We start from the raw sequence: 16,163 nt of genomic DNA on the forward strand, positions 1-16,163 counted from the left end.
ATGTGACGTATGTATACACTGTGAAATGATTACCATAATCAGGCTAATTAACATATCTATCCACCTCATATGGCTACCTTTTTGTGTGTGTTGTGAGAGCATTTAAGATCTACTCTGACACTGTTCTTAATCTAACTTGAATTCTTGGTTGAAGGGGGACTTTGGTGACCTTTATGCTATTCTCTTCAAAACCTTAAAAAGTGGTTTAGCTGGCATCATTTCACAGATCTCAAAACACTCCTTTGTGCTGAGATTGTATCTAGAATGTATTGATCATGGTATTTTCCATAGAGAATCCTTTTGCTACATTCATTTCAGGCCTTATCTTGAACTGTCTTTGTGCCTAGGGTTCCAGCAAGCCCGTTCTCTTGCTCTGACTCTAATAGGCCCATGATGCTTTTCACTCTTTCCTTGTAACCACAATTGTGTTAGCAAATGAGCCTCAAGGAGCTGGAAACTGATCTTCAGCTGATGGGTCTTTTTGACAAGTTTAGAGGGTTTGTCTAAAGTAGGAATTCTTTATACCTTCAACATTAGATAAAGTATAAACATGATTACATTTTATAAATAGCTATTTTGAATCAGCAAAACTAAAAAAATTTGATTTAGCACTTTGGGGCCAATTTAGTCTCTAGGGCAAACAAATGATGTCTATGGTCCTCTTCTTTGAGGGACCAATTAGATTAGGACATACCAAAGCTTACTCAATGTCTACCTTTTTTTTTTTTTTTTTTTAACAGTCACAATATTCTTCTCTATGAGGACGGGCATGCTGTGGTGGCAGATTTTGGAGGTGAGATTTCCATGAGTAATACCCCAAATGGCATCCATTTTTATTTTGTTCCTACTGGGCACCTGATATTCTACCATGAAACTGAACACTGAACACTGACAGCTATCCTACCCTAAATCATTCAAATTTCAGTGACGCTACATTTTGAAACTCTGTCATTTATTTCTAGTTTTTCTTCTTTGTTATCTCCAGCCAAGAGAAGGGAAGTGAGAATTTGAAAAAGACAGAAGTTTCTTGAGGTTTCAAAATTTTAGCTGTGATCGTTGACCTTGGTTTTAAGATATTTCCTTTGACGTGGTTTATTTTCTCTTTCCCTCAGAATCAAGATTTCTGCAGTCTCTGGATGAAGACAACATGACAAAACAACCTGGGGTTTGCTGCTGCTTGTGTTTCCTATAATTATAAACCAATTAAAATGTGTAATCTCAGCATGAGAGGACGTAAGATGAGAACAGTTTTAACTGGAAGAAATGTCATTGTCTCAGTGTCAGGATAATGGCTTATGTTTTTATTTTTAGTAAGCTGTCAAAATAACTATCTCAAGGTTCTACTAGAGAAATAGATAAGATATGTATTTGGAAAACATTATGGGTAAAATACTACAGAATATGTTTCAAATGTAACTGAAAAGAACGTGGTGGGCATGGATCATTTCATATTTAGATCACCTAACTACTTATAGTGGAGTTAACATTTAATAGGGAGCTCACTATAAAATTAGTAGTTCATCAGCATCTATTAACTATTCATCGTTCTCCACTTTAACATTGTAAGGCAATAAGTGGTATATCCAAGTATTAATGTTTAAGTAAAATATAAATTATAATATCTGAAGCAAGGATAATTGTACTCAAAATGTCTGCAATTAAATTCATTACCTGCCCTCTCCTTTACTCTCCCCAATCCCTCCCCCTGAAAAAAAGTAGACTTCTCTTTCTGGACTCCTTGTGATAACTAATTACCTAAGCCTGGAGTAATTTTTCATTCCTTCCCTTTCCTGCTTCTGCTTACACTCAGTCACCTTTTCTGGATGTCTCTTTCTTTTCTTCTTTAAGTTCATCTTAACCTCTTAAACCTCTCATTTCCTGCTGCTTCAGTTCAGATTCTCATCATTTCTTTTCTGGACTAGTATCACAACAGGCTTGTAACTCCAGTCCTCTCTTCTTATTCATTCTTTGCAACATCCACTAAGTTCTTGTTCCTATGGAGCTAATATACTACTGGAAGGGGATAAATACTGGACAAATTAACAAAATCTATCTCAGGCAGTGAAGAGTGTTTGAAGAAAAATAAAAGCAGAGTAAATGAATGGAGAGTGACGGGGATGCCATTTAGATAGGATGAAGGAAAAAGTTAACATTTAATAAGAGGACTGACATGGGAGTAACCTACATGGGGGGAGAGCTATGCAGGTGGGAGCAATAGTAAGTGCAGAGGTCCTGGGGCAGGAAAGTTCTTGGTGTGTTCAAAGTCACCGTGGCCGGAGTGAGGTGCTCAAGGAGGAAAGTGGCAGTTTATGAGGTGAGGGAAGTGGGAACAATGAGTGATCTTTTGGCAGGACACAAAGCTCATCCAAGACATGGGACATAGAGGCAGCTAAATTAGTGGTCCTCAACCCTAGGTGCACATGAAAATAAGTTTAGAAACTTTTTTAAGCATAGTGCCTGAATCTGATCCCTAGAAATTATGATTTTATTGGCCTAAGATTGATCTTGAGTAACTGCATCTTTTAAAATTCCCCACATTTTCTAGAAAGCAGTTAGTTGAGACTCTCCAATTAAATAAACTTTTGTTGAATGTAATTAAATTGAATTTAACCAACAGCAGGTAATATTAACTCTCTTATTCTAGCAGCATAGTCTTTAAGCACAGCACTAATAAATAAATAAATTAGTGCTAATAAATAAATTAGTGCTGTGCTTAAAGACTATGCTGCTAGAATAAGAGAGTTAATTTGAAATTTATTTTGAAAGCTGTTTTGTTTCTTATTAGTTCTGTGGCTTTATGTATGTTATCTAATCACTCTATGACCCCTCTGTGCAAAAACGGGCATACTGTGTACCTGCTCCCACATATACAATGTTGTGACACAATGCATAATTTGCTATAGAAATGGAGGCTTTCTGGAATGTGGAAGCTCATGTAGAAAAATTGCATATGAGCACCATAATAAGAATAAAGATATTATTGGAAAGCTGTAACTATGCTTGGTTTCAAAATAAGGTGTACATTTCGAAAGAATTAGCAACCAACACTACACACAAGATTTTGGTAAGAATGATAAAAGAATCATGGTTTCCTTCAATGGACATTTAAAAGTGTTTAGTAAAGTTTATTAGTAAGATAAGGTGCCATGGGGATTTAGAACTGGGAGGGTGTGGCTCCTGTGCTTTGTCCTTGAGGAATCTGAGGTCCAGGAAACATGAGACTTTCCCAGAGCGGTTCAGTAAGTGGTAGAGCCAGAACTAGAATTTTCATCTCCTAACTCAAAATTCAGTGTTCTGTGCCCTAAACTAGAAATCAACCGAATTTATGCATTTGCATCCCAGAATGGAAACTAATTTTTTTAACTGAAAAATAGGAAATCACAAATGAAAAGAATATACATAATCTCATCAAAACAGAGGCTAGAACTTTGCATGAAGGGACTTGTAACATTTTATGGGCTTCCTTTCCAGAATATTGCACAAACAGCATTCATAAATAGCACATCTGGGCAGAGAAAATAAGACAGACCTGATCCTGCCAGTGATAAATCTACTTCATAGGAATATTCTGGGCACTCTTCTGGAGCCATTTCTCTCCTCAGCCATGAGCACACTATTTATGGGCCTAATTTAGTAACTTCCTAAATTACAACCTGCAGACTTGCAGGAGGTGCCTCCCACAGTGTGTGATTCACTCCCAGGGAGACATAGGGTCCCTAGATGAATCCATGGTTGGCTATTCTGAACCTTGAAGGCTTCTAAGGGAGAAAGATGTTTATAGATTTTTAAAAAATAATACTGCCTCTCATTGTATAAGAGGCAGAGTTACTTGATGATTAATTACTGGTGTGATGTTTTAGGAAGAATTATGAATTTTATGATCTTCCAATGATTAAAAAATGCCCTTTGAGGAACTGAACAGCCACAGTAAACACACTGTGTATGTATAAATGTGTTGATTGTACACATTGAGGGCAATATGTATGGATGTTAATTTATATTTATGCCTTTTGAGAGCATCGGGAGAACACAGCCAATTCTCACTGAGAAGAATGCTACTCTGCAGCGGAGGAACCAAACACTTGGTAAATGGCTTGTGGATGTTTCTTGGTGTGCAGAACCTCCGTTGGATGGCTCCTGAGGTGTTCACGCAGTGCACTCGGTACACCATCAAAGCAGACGTCTTCAGCTACGCTCTGTGTCTGTGGGAAATTCTCACTGGCGAAATTCCATTCGCTCATCTCAAGCCAGGTAAGACACGATGCAATTGAAGTTTTCCTGTTTGACAAAGTTCACTGGATTTTTATAACTTCAAGAAATATTTTTTTCACAAAATGACTATTCTCAGTGAGATGGCAAAAGAGGAAGTAAGCAAACAATCTCAGATTGTTTTAAGGTGTGTGCCCAACCCAGAAAATTTAATGACTTAACCGTGATTTCAGACCCAGACACACAGAAATGCAGTTATAAATATATATTAAAGTTTAGGACTTGACTTATTGATTGCTAATAAAACAAGCAAATAATTATGATCATGTGGCATGTGAGGGCAAATAAGGTGGACAATGTGATATTTATTTTTTGAGATTAGATTTTAGAATTGCCCTTTTAACATGTATATAGGGACAAGAAAGCAGTAACACAGAAATAACCTATTAGGGCTGCTCTCTGCTTATCTCACATCATAAAAAAGAAGATTGGTTTTCCTAACATTTTTGTATTATGTGTGTGTGTGTGTGTGTGTGTGTGTGTATGTGTCTATATATGTATCTATCTATATATATGTATCTATATCTATCTATATATATATAGATACATTCTAAAAATGGAGCATGCAGTGAGTCTGGCTTTCATTGATGATACACATTATGCTTTGCTTACCTGTAGAAAGTGAAGGTGAGGAATCTAATCACAGGTAAAATAGACACATATTTTAGGTTTAAAGTAAACTTCATTTGCATCTATCTCTCAATTGCATTTGGATTGCTTTCATATCTTATCACACTAGACAAATCTCCTTAAGGACTTTGCATCCCTAAAACTTAGCACACTTGTAAAGTAGTTGTCATATGTAATCATAAGTAATGTTTAAATAATTATATTGTAATCTCCTAATGGCCACCCTGTAACAATATATAAGAAGGATAAAGTCAAAAGAGATGTTACTTAAACATCCCTTTTAACAAGTTAAAAGTCTTGACCAACATCAACATATTTATGAGTCTCATGTACAGAGAGGAAGCCACATCTCATCTCATACTCTATTTTGGAGTTTTTTTCCTCAAGCTATTATATGGTCTTTTAATTACACTCTGCATAGCAGAGTGCTTTTCATAGGTTATGTGCTCTGTGCATAGTTTGTTAAGCATAATGATGATGTAATTGTCCTAATTTTTCTCTACATATTTTCTATAGTTTTAAATTAGACTTAGCCCTTATTATAGTGTGGATGTGTGGACTCTATTTTGAGCTGAAACAACATTGCCATTTGTAAGGTCTTGTTCTGATGTCCTTCCTTCTCTCTACCTCTTAGAGTTGCATCCTGATAAGATTGATGGATATACAGAAAACTGATTATAATTTTAAATGTACTGTGGCGTTTTTTCATAAGAAAGAAATACAACTCCTTTTGCCTCATCCCCTGTGTCAGTCCATTAACCTGGCCCTGTTGATTTTACCTTCTAATACATGGGTTTCTCTACCACTTACCATCATCCACCACCATCCTAGCCCAAGCCGTCTTTCATTTAAACCACTGCAATAGTCTTTTTAAAAATCAGGTTTATTTAGGTATAATATATATGCAGTAGAATTTACCTTGCTAGGTTAACAGTTCAATGAGTTTTAATAAATATATACAGCTGTATAACCACAACTGCAATCAAGATGTAGAACATTTCCATCACTCCAAAAAGTTCCCAGTGCCTGTTTGGAATCAATCCACTTCCCACACCTCCAGCCCTTGGCAACCAATGAGCTCATTTCTGTCCGGATAAGCTTGCGTACATACCAATGTCATATAAATGGAATCATGTTGCTGTATTTATCAGTAATTTATTCTTTTTCATTCCTGTGTAATATTTCATATTATAGATGTACCATGATTTGTTTATGCATACAGAAGTTCATGACCATTTAAGTTCTTCTCATTTTAGAGAAATTAAGAATAAATCTGCTCAAATAATTGAGGCCTTTGTGTGGTTGTTTTCATTTCCATTGGATGAATGAGTAACAGATGGATTACGTGCTTATTTGGTATCCATATTTCTTTTGTGAAATGTTTGTTTAAAAAGTCTCATCATTTAGTTGTAAGACTTCTTAGATTATAGGGATTATAGGGAAAAGGACTTTACCTGCTACATGTTTTGCAAAGATTTTCCTGTAATATGTGGCTTGCCTTTTTGTATTCTGAGCAACGTCTTTCAAAGAGCAGATGTTTTTAATGTCAATGAAATCCATCTTACCAAAATTTTAAATCAATTTGTATCCTATCTAAAATATTTTGCCTTACTCAAAGCCATAAAACTTCCTCCTATTTTTTTATAGAAGTCTTGCAGGTTTAGGTTTTATATTTATAAGATCTATTTTGAGTTCTTATTTTTTTAAAGTACCCAGTTTGGGTTGAATTTGTTATTCTTTGGTTTGTTCATTTGTTTTTTTCATATAGATGTCCAATTTTTTGGCATAATTTTTCAAAAATATTCTTTCTTATTAAATTATTTTGATATATTTTTCAAAATCAGTTGACCATGTATGTATGCATTTATTTCCAACTCTATTCTGTTTCGTTGATCATGTGTCTACCCTTAAATCAATACCACACTATCTTACTATGTTATAATAAGTCATGTAATTAAGTAATGTGAATCCTCCAACTTTGTTCTTCTTTGTTAAAAAGGTTCTGGCCATTTAGTTTTTTTGCTTTTCCATATAAATTTTAGAATTGGCTTGTCTATATTCCTATAAAAAGCTTGTTGGAATTTGATTCGATTGCATTGAATTATTACATCAATTTGGAAAGAATGAACATCTTAACCATGTTAGTCTTCTCCTCAATAAACATGGTTTATCTCTATCTTCACTTAGATCTTCTTAAATTTCATATATTACATATTTTAGCATACAAACCTTGCATAATTTTCATTATACTTATCTCTATTTATTTTGTGTCTCTTGATGCTATTGTAAATATTACTCTTAAAAACATCAATGTCCTAATTGGAAGTAAAACACTCGTAAGCCAATGCAAAAGAACTGAAATCATAACAAACAGTCTCTAAGGCCACAGCACAATCAAATTAGAATTTAAGATTAAGAAACTCACTAAAAATCACACAACTACATGAAAATTGAACAACCTGCTCCTGAATGAATCCTGGGTAAAAAAGTGAAATTAAGGCAGAGATCAAGAATTTCCTTGAAACCAATGAGAACAAAGAGACAACATACCAGAATCTCTGAGATGCAGCTAAAGCAGTGTTAAGAGATAAATTTATAGCACTAAATGCCCACATCAAAAAGCTAGAAAGATTTCAAATTGGCGTCCTAACATTACGACTAAAAGAACTAGAGAACCAAGAGAAAACAACCACCAAAACTAGCAGAAGAAAAGAACTAACCAACATCAGAGTGAACTGAAGGACATAGAGACACAAAAAAACCCTTCAGAAAATCAGTGAATCCACGAGGTGGTTTTTTAAAAAAATTTAATAAAATAGATAGACCACTAGCTAGACCAATAAAGAAGAAAAGAGAATAATCAAATAGGCATAATAAAAAATGATAAGGAGGATATACTTCTGACTCCACAGAAACACAGACAACCACCAGAGAATACTATAAACACCTCTATGTAAATAAACTAGAAAATCTAGAAGAAATGGATAAATACCTGGATATGTACACCCCTGCAAGACTGAACCAGGAAGAAGTTGAATCCCTGAATAGACCAATAATAAGTTCTGAAATTGAAGCAATAATAAATAGCCTACCAACCAAAAAAAAGCCCAGGACCAGATGGATTTCAACTGAATTTTACCTGAGGTACAAAGAGGAGCTAGTACCTTATTTTCTGAAACTATTCCAAACAATTGAAAAAAAAGGACTCCTCCCTATTCCATATTACGAGACCAGCATCATCCTGATACCAAAACCTTGCAGAGATACAACAAAAAAAGAAAACTTCAGACCAATATCCCTGATGAACGTTGATGCAAAAATTGTCAATAAAATACTGGCAAACAAAATCCAGCAGCACATCAAAAAGCTTATCCACCACAATCAAGTTGGCTTCATCCCCATGATGTAAGGCTGGTTCAGCATATGCAAATCAATAAACACAATTCATCACATAAACAGAACTAAAGTCAAAAACCTCATGATATCTCAATAGATGCAGAAAAGGTCTTTGATAAAATTCAACATCCCTTCATGTTAAAAATTCTCAATAAACTAAGTACTGATGGAACATACCTCAAAATAATAAGAGCCATTTATGACAAACCCACAGCCATTATCATACTGAATGGGCAAAAGCTGGAAGCATTCCCCTTGAAAATTGGCATAAGACAAGTATGCCCTCTCTCACTACTCCTATTCAACATAGTATTGGAAGTTCTGGCCAGGACAATCAGGCCAAGTGAAAGAAATTAAACATATTCAAATAGGAAGAGAGAAAGTCACACTGTCTGTTTGCAGATGACATGATCCTATGTCAAGAAGACCTCATCATCTCAGTCCAAAAACCTATTGAGCTTTAAGCAATGTCAGCAAAGTCTCAGGATACAAATCAATGTTTAAAAAATCACAAGCATTCCTATACACCAACAATAGACAAGAAGAGAGGCAAATTGTGAATGAACCTCTCACTCACAATTGCTACAAAGAAAATAAAATACCTAGAAAAACAACTAACAAGGGAAGTGAAGGACCTCCTCAAGGAGAACTGCAAACCACTGATCAAAGAAATAAGAGAGGACACAAACAAATGGAAAATCATTCCATGCTCATGGAGAGAAAGAATCAATATCATGAAAATGGCCAGACTGCCCAAAGTAATTTATAGATTCAATGCTATTACTATTAAATAACCTTTGACATTTTTCACAGAATTAGAAAAAAAAAATCATATGGAACCAAAAAAGAGCCCATATAGCCAAGACAATCCTAAGCAAAAAGAACAAAGCTGGAGGCATCATGGTATCCAACTTCAAACTACACTGTAAGACTACATAACCAAAACATCATGGTACTGGTAAGCAAAAAACAGACACATAGACCAATGGGAGAGAATAGATAACTCAGAAATAAGACCACACATCTATAACCATCTGATCTTTGACAAACCTGACAAAAACAAGCAATAGGGAAAGGATTCCCTATATAATAAATTGTGCTGGGAGTATTGGCTAGGCATATGCAGAAAACTGAAACTGGACCCCTTCCTTATGCCTTATAAAAATATTAACTCCAGATGGATTAAAGACCAATGTAAAACCCAAAACAATAAAAACCCTAGAAGAAAATCTAGGCAAGACCATTCAGGACATAGGCACGGACAAAGATTTTATGACAAAAATGTCAGAAGCAATGCAGCAAAAGCAAAAATTGACAAATGTGAGCTAATTAAACTAAAGATCTTCTGCACAGCAAAAGGAACTATCATCAGAGTTAACAGACAATCTACCAAATAGGAGAAAATGTTTATTATCTATCTATCTGAAAAAGGTCTAATACCCACAATCTACAAGGAACTTAAACAAATTTACATGAAAAAACAACCCCATTAAAAAATGGGCAAAGGACGTGAACAGACATGTCTCAAAAGAAGACATTTGTGCGGCCAACAAACATATAAAAAGAAGCTCAACATCACAGATCATTAGAGAAATACAAATCAAAACCACAATGAGACACCATTTCATGCCCGTCAGAATGGCGATTATTAATAAGTCAACAAACAGCAGATGTTGGCGAGCCTGTGGAGAAATAGAAATGCTTTTACACTGATGGTGGGAACGTAAATTAGTTCAACCATTGTGGAAGACAATGTGGTGATTCCTCAAAGTCCTAGAACGTGAAATATCATTTGAACCAGTAATCGCATTCCTGGGTATATACCCAAAGGAATATAAATCATTCTGTTATAAAGATACATGCATGCTTGTGTTCATTGCAGCACTATTCACAATAGCAAAGAGATGGAATCAACTCAAATGCCCGTCAATGATAGACTGGATAAGGAAAATGTGGTACATATACTTCATGGAATATTTTGCTGCCATAAAAAAGGAACAAGATCATGTCTTTTGCAGGGACATGGATGGAGCTGGAAGCTATTATCCTCAGAAAACTAACACAGGAACAGAAAACCAAACACCACATGTTCTCACTCATAAGTGTAAAGCTAAACAATGAGAACACATGGACACGGAGGGGAACAATGCATACTGGGGCCTGTTGGGGAAGGCCAGGGGAGGGAGAGCATCAGGAAAAATAGCTAATGCATACTGTGCTTAATACCTAGGTGATGGATTGATAGGTGCAGCAAACCACCATGGTACATGTATACCTATGCAACAAGCCTGCACATCCTGCACATGTTTCCTGAGAACTTAATAAAACAAAATGAATCAATGTCCAATTTTTTGCTACTATTAATATATAGAAATATAATAATGTTTTATTACAATCTAGTACCCCACAAACTTACTAAATTTACTTATCCATCCTAGTTCCCTTTTTTGTACCTTCTTTGGGATTTCTACATAAGTAATTATGTCATCTGTTAATAAAGAATTTTCTTTCTTTTCTTTTCTTTCTTTCTTTCTTTCTTTCTTTCTTTCTTTCTTTCTTTCTTTCTTTCTTTCTTCCTTTCTTCCTTTCTTCCTTTCTTCCTTTCTTCCTTCCTTTTCTGTCTGTCTGTCTGTCTTTGCCTTTTTGAGCAGTCAGGGACCTCCAGTACAATGTTGAATTGAAGTGGTAAGATATATGCCTAGAATTTGTCTCTTTCTCAAAATGTTTCATCTGCCATCACCCTAGTGCAAACTGCCAGCTTTATCGCTTGAACTTCTGAAATTGTTTTTGGCTGTTCTTTCTTGGTTTATTTTTGTTTTCTTTTCCTCTCCAATCTCTAAACATCCACTGAAATGATATTTAAAAACATAAACCTGATATATTACCATTGCTTAAAATTATTGTATGGCTTCCCATATTCTTAGGATTCCATCTCAAAATCTTTACTATGTCCTGTAAAACTCTCCCTGATTCTGTACCTCTCACATTACTAACACTAGTTCACTTTCTATACTCTCAGTATGTTGCATTCCATCTGACCTCTAGGCCTTTTCACAAGTTCTGTTTCCTCAGTAAATGCAATTAATGATGACTACCACAAAAATTACTGTGAGCATTAAATGAGATGATGTTTGTGAACATACTTTATAAACTGCAAACTCTCTGTAAGGTGCAAGATTAGGGAAAAGTGTAACACAAGGTCAAAGCTCCCTTTGATTCTCTACTTCAGTGGCACTCTCATTCTCTAGGCGGCCCATGTAGAAATTTCAAAGTCGTCCTTGACTCCTCTTCAGTTCTCGTTTTATTTATCTCTTTCTTTCTTTTTAAAATTATTTTCCCATTTTTGATTCTACAGTTTACCTCTCAAATCCATCCAGTTATCTCCATTTCCACAGCTACTTCCTTTTTTCACATGTTGAATACTGCACATTGTCTTAAATAGTATCCTGTCTTAAGCCTTGCTCATCATCTTTTTTCCACCAATCACTAGATTTAGCTTTCTAAAAATGCAAATTTGAACATAGCACTTCTCTGACTTAAAATTCCCAGTGTTTTTCTTTTGCTCTTAAGATGAAAACAGTATGTCTTAACACAATCTTCAAAGCCCCTTATGATTATGTCCCTGCCTGCCTCCCCGGCCTCCTTCTCACCACGTGCAGCCTGTCATCCAGAGTCATCCAAACCACAGGAAACTTTCATTTCCCCAGCATGTCTCCTCTTACCTCATGCCTTTGTGCACATTAGTCTCTTTGTCAGAGACACTCTTCTCCACTTTTCATTACACTAACTCCAATTTATTTTAGGTCTTAGTCTAAATGTAATTTCTTTCCAAAAATCTTTCTTAATTCTCTAATATCAAGTTACTTGCAATTTCCTCCTTATCCCAAGTCACCATTTATCATTGTATTTGTTGCATTTTACTCACAGTTTTATAATTTTCTCTACTTCATTAGACTTTGCTAATTATAAACTAAATACTTAAAAAAGGTAAAGATGGGCCTGAGATTTTAGTTCATGGACCCCAGAAATAGTTACCCATTTTAGAGGGAGAATATTATTTAATAGAAAGTTGAAAGTCTTGCCTAAGAGTAATTTTATTTCAATATACCAGATATTAAAATGTATAGTACCTTATTGGAAAGAGAGTTTGTTTATGATAGATGCTGAATTTTTCAAACTTGGACAGTTACCATGAATCAAGAAACAAGATGTCTAATATCATTGCAGTGTTCAGGCAATCTAGCATATGTTCAGCAATAAATTATGTGAAGCATCAGATTCAATATAAGCTACATATTAGCCATTTACAATGAGGAACGAATCCATGACTCCAAAGTGAGACAGCAATATCAATTATGGTAGTAGCAACATTACACAGGACTCATCCTTCTGGATTTAGCAGCATACTACCTCCTGGGAAAAATATAAACAAAGAACACCAAAATTAGCATTGACTCCTACACAAGTGATAGGTATACATTCAGAAAAGCCTGAAGTTAGGGTCTCTTTTGCATCTCACATGTTCAAATCAACCTGTAATCTCAGGTTTAGGAAAACTGAAAAACCATCACATCCACCACCTTAAAGGTCAAATAAAAAAGATCAAATGCCCACAGGACCATGGGAAGCATGCAGATGCTCAAGGCAGAACAGTGTGTTGAATAAGAAATCACGTGCTCTGACTCACGCTCCAGCCAAACAGCGCTGAGCAGGAACATAGGTATACCCACGCTGACCATATCAACTAATTTCTGCTTGTTAATTAAGAAATCTATTCGTATTTTAATGTTGGAAATTAATTCAATATTTTAAAGAAAACATTTTTCAGGCTAACACTGTAGGGACTAAAGAGAATTGGCATGTGTCTTGTGACCTTGTGCAATTTATTTAACCTACCTATACCTTAGTTTATTTTTTTTTATTCTTAATTCTTTCTTTTATGTTATTATGGATACATAATAGTTGCACATATTTACAGGGTACATGTGATGTTTTGATTCAGGCGTAAAACGTGTAATGATCAAACCGGAATGATAGGGATATCTATCTTAAGCTTTTATCATTTCTTTGGATTAGGGACATTCTAATTCCATTCTTTAGTTGTTTTAAAACATACAGCAAATTATTGTTAACTATTGTCACTCCATTATGCTACTGAATACTAGATCTTATTCATTTTATCTAACTGTATTTTTGTATCTATTAACCGTTTCCACTTTATCTCATCTTCTCCACTACCCTTCCCAGCCTCTGGTAACTATCACTCTACTTTCTATCTCCATGAGTTTATTTTATTTAAGCTCCCACATATAAGCAAGAACATGTGATATTTGTCTTTCTGTGCCTGGCCTATGTCACTTCACATAATGGCTTCCAGTTCCATCCATGTTGTTGCAAATGATAGGATTTCATTCTTTTTATGTCTGAATAATGTTCCTTGTGAATATGTACCAAATTTTCTTTATCCATTTATCTATTGATGTACATTTAGGTTGATTCAAAATCTTTACTATTTTGAATTGTGCTGCAGTAAACATGGGAGTGCAGCCATCTCTTAGATATGCTGATTTCTTCTCTTTTGAATATATACCTAATGGTGTGATTGCTGGATAATATGGTAGTACAATTGTTAGTTTTTTGAGAAACCTCCATGCTGTTCTCCATTGCAGTGGCTGTACTAATTAACATTCCCACTAACAGTTTATGAGAGTTCCCATTTCTTTGCATCCTCACCAGCATTCATTTATTTTTGAAATGGGTATAATAACAAGACTTACTTCAAAAGATTAGAGCAGTGGTTGACAATAATAAGCATTCAATAAATGTTAGCTATTATTATTATTATCTTTAGGCCACCATTGAGTTCTTTCTTTCTATGAGCCAGGAACTGTGCCATAGTAAGCAGAAAATAAAGAGGAATAGGTCAGTGACCAGGCCATCAAACTACTCATAGTATAGAGAATGAGTGACAGAAGTAAAATCAGCAGAGTAAGTCTCAATCAGAGAGAAGCACAGAGGGCTAAGGATGCTCCCTGGAAGGGCCTTTTACCTAGACTGGAGGTAGTAAAAGGATATCAGGGAAGGATTCTTAGAACAGATGATACCTGAATGCACCTTTAAAAGATGTCTACTAATTAAATAGGTAAACTATGAAGAGGTGAGTAAGATGATCCAGAAGAAAGCTACACCAGCAAGGTCCAGAGCCCTGAGAAATCCACACAGTTCAGTAGGGATGAATCAGAGAATACAAAGACATCAGTCAAACAACACAGACTATAAATGTAAAACTAGAACCAGATGTTGAAGGTCCTTGTACAACTCAGGGTTCTCCAGAGAAGCAGAACCAGTGAAATATTTCTATTTATATCTATAAGAGGTGATTTATTGTGGGAATTGTCTCATATGATTACGAAGGCCAAGAAATCCCACAATATGCTGTCTGCAAACCAGAGAACCCAGAAAGTCAGTGATGTGATTCAGTGTGAATTCAAAGTCCTGAGAATCAGGAAGGTCACCACTGTAAGTTCCAGAGTCTGAAGGCCCAAGGACCTGAAGTGCTGATATCTGAAGTCAGGAGAAGATGCATGTCACAGCCCCAGAAAAGAGAGCTAATTCACCCTTCCTCTGCCTCCTGATTCTATTGGGGCCCTCAAGGGATTGGATGATGCCTGCCCACATTGGTGAGGGTGGATCTTTTACACTCAGTCTACGACTCAAATGCTGATCTCTTCAAGAAGCACCCTCACAGACACACTAGAAATAACATTTTACCAGCTATCTGGGTATCCCTTAGCCCAGTCAAGTTGACACATTAAATGAACTATCACAGGCCTTGTGTGTGTCATCAGTGGAGGTCACTGCAAAGTTTTAAGAAGGGATATAGAACAACTCTTATTATTATTTTAGAATGCTCCTCTTGTAACAAAGCAAAGGCTGGGTTGGAGAAATTCAAAACTGGAGGCAGAGAAATCAGTTCACCTAGAAGAAATATCTATTACGTTAACTGAAGCAGTAGCTTTGAAAGAGAAAGGACATATTGGTTTAGGGAGATTTCAATAGGACTTCCCAATGGATTGAGGTAGGAGCACAAGGGAAATAAGTAGGTCAAGAAAGACTTCTAGGCTTCTGGCTTAACCATAATGATAATGATGGATACAAGAAAAGGAACAGATTTATGAGGGAAATGATCAGATTAGAAGGAGAAGGAGCCAAGGTGTGAAGCCAAACAGAGAGAGAAGAACCAGGCAAGATGAAAAAGAAGCTGGCACAATCTGGCAAATAAGAGCTATACTCAATACATTTTACAGAAAGAAATCAACACCTGCTTCCTAGATTTCATTTCTCTCCTGGGCTTGTCTCCTCCAATACATCATGATCAACTAAAGAAGAAAGTGAGATGAATTAATCCATCAATATGTATTGTATCCATTCCCATTTCCTTATAACCAGGTACCCAGATTTGTGGACCACTTTCAAATTATAGTCTGGGCCCAAAGAAGAGAGTCTCTTGTTTTCTTTTTGTTTTCCTGTGTGAAGCCAGCTGGTTCACGAAGAGATTTAACTCTGTGTCCTGGGATTCCTTAATGCCAGGCTCTTATAGCCTGGGATATAGCAGTAATTTAAGAACATCTGCCAATTTTTTCTAGGCAGGATTTGGTGAGACTTTATATTGAGACTTTAACTCAGAGTTGCAAAATGGAAGTCCGGGAACCAAATATGGCTTGCAGACTTTTTATGTCACATATGGTATTTAAAAATATGAATTAAAGTACATTTAAATACACAGGTATCCAACAGGTCTCATATTGGTAGACATTTGAGTTTACTACCCATCCTTAAATATTAGATGATTATGTCCTTTTCAACAT

General features: G+C 35.7%; 1 protein-coding gene across 2 annotated transcripts in view; it reads left to right on the top strand.

Annotated features, from left to right (window-relative positions):
• Positions 1-16,163, top strand: part of TNNI3K (TNNI3 interacting kinase) — a 344,598-nt gene that overhangs the window by 237,697 nt on the left and 90,738 nt on the right. For both annotated transcript variants that reach the window (XM_017868932.1, XM_017868921.1), the window contains 3 exons: positions 741-793; positions 1,113-1,165; positions 4,119-4,251. In XM_017868932.1, the coding sequence (XP_017724421.1) occupies positions 741-793; positions 1,113-1,165; positions 4,119-4,251 (239 nt within the window). The remainder of the gene's footprint in view (positions 1-740; positions 794-1,112; positions 1,166-4,118; positions 4,252-16,163) is intronic.

The sequence above is a fragment of the Rhinopithecus bieti genome, unplaced genomic scaffold, assembly GCF_001698545.2.
Source record: "Rhinopithecus bieti isolate Rb0 unplaced genomic scaffold, ASM169854v2 scaffold_973, whole genome shotgun sequence".
Lineage (NCBI taxonomy): Eukaryota > Metazoa > Chordata > Mammalia > Primates > Cercopithecidae > Rhinopithecus > Rhinopithecus bieti.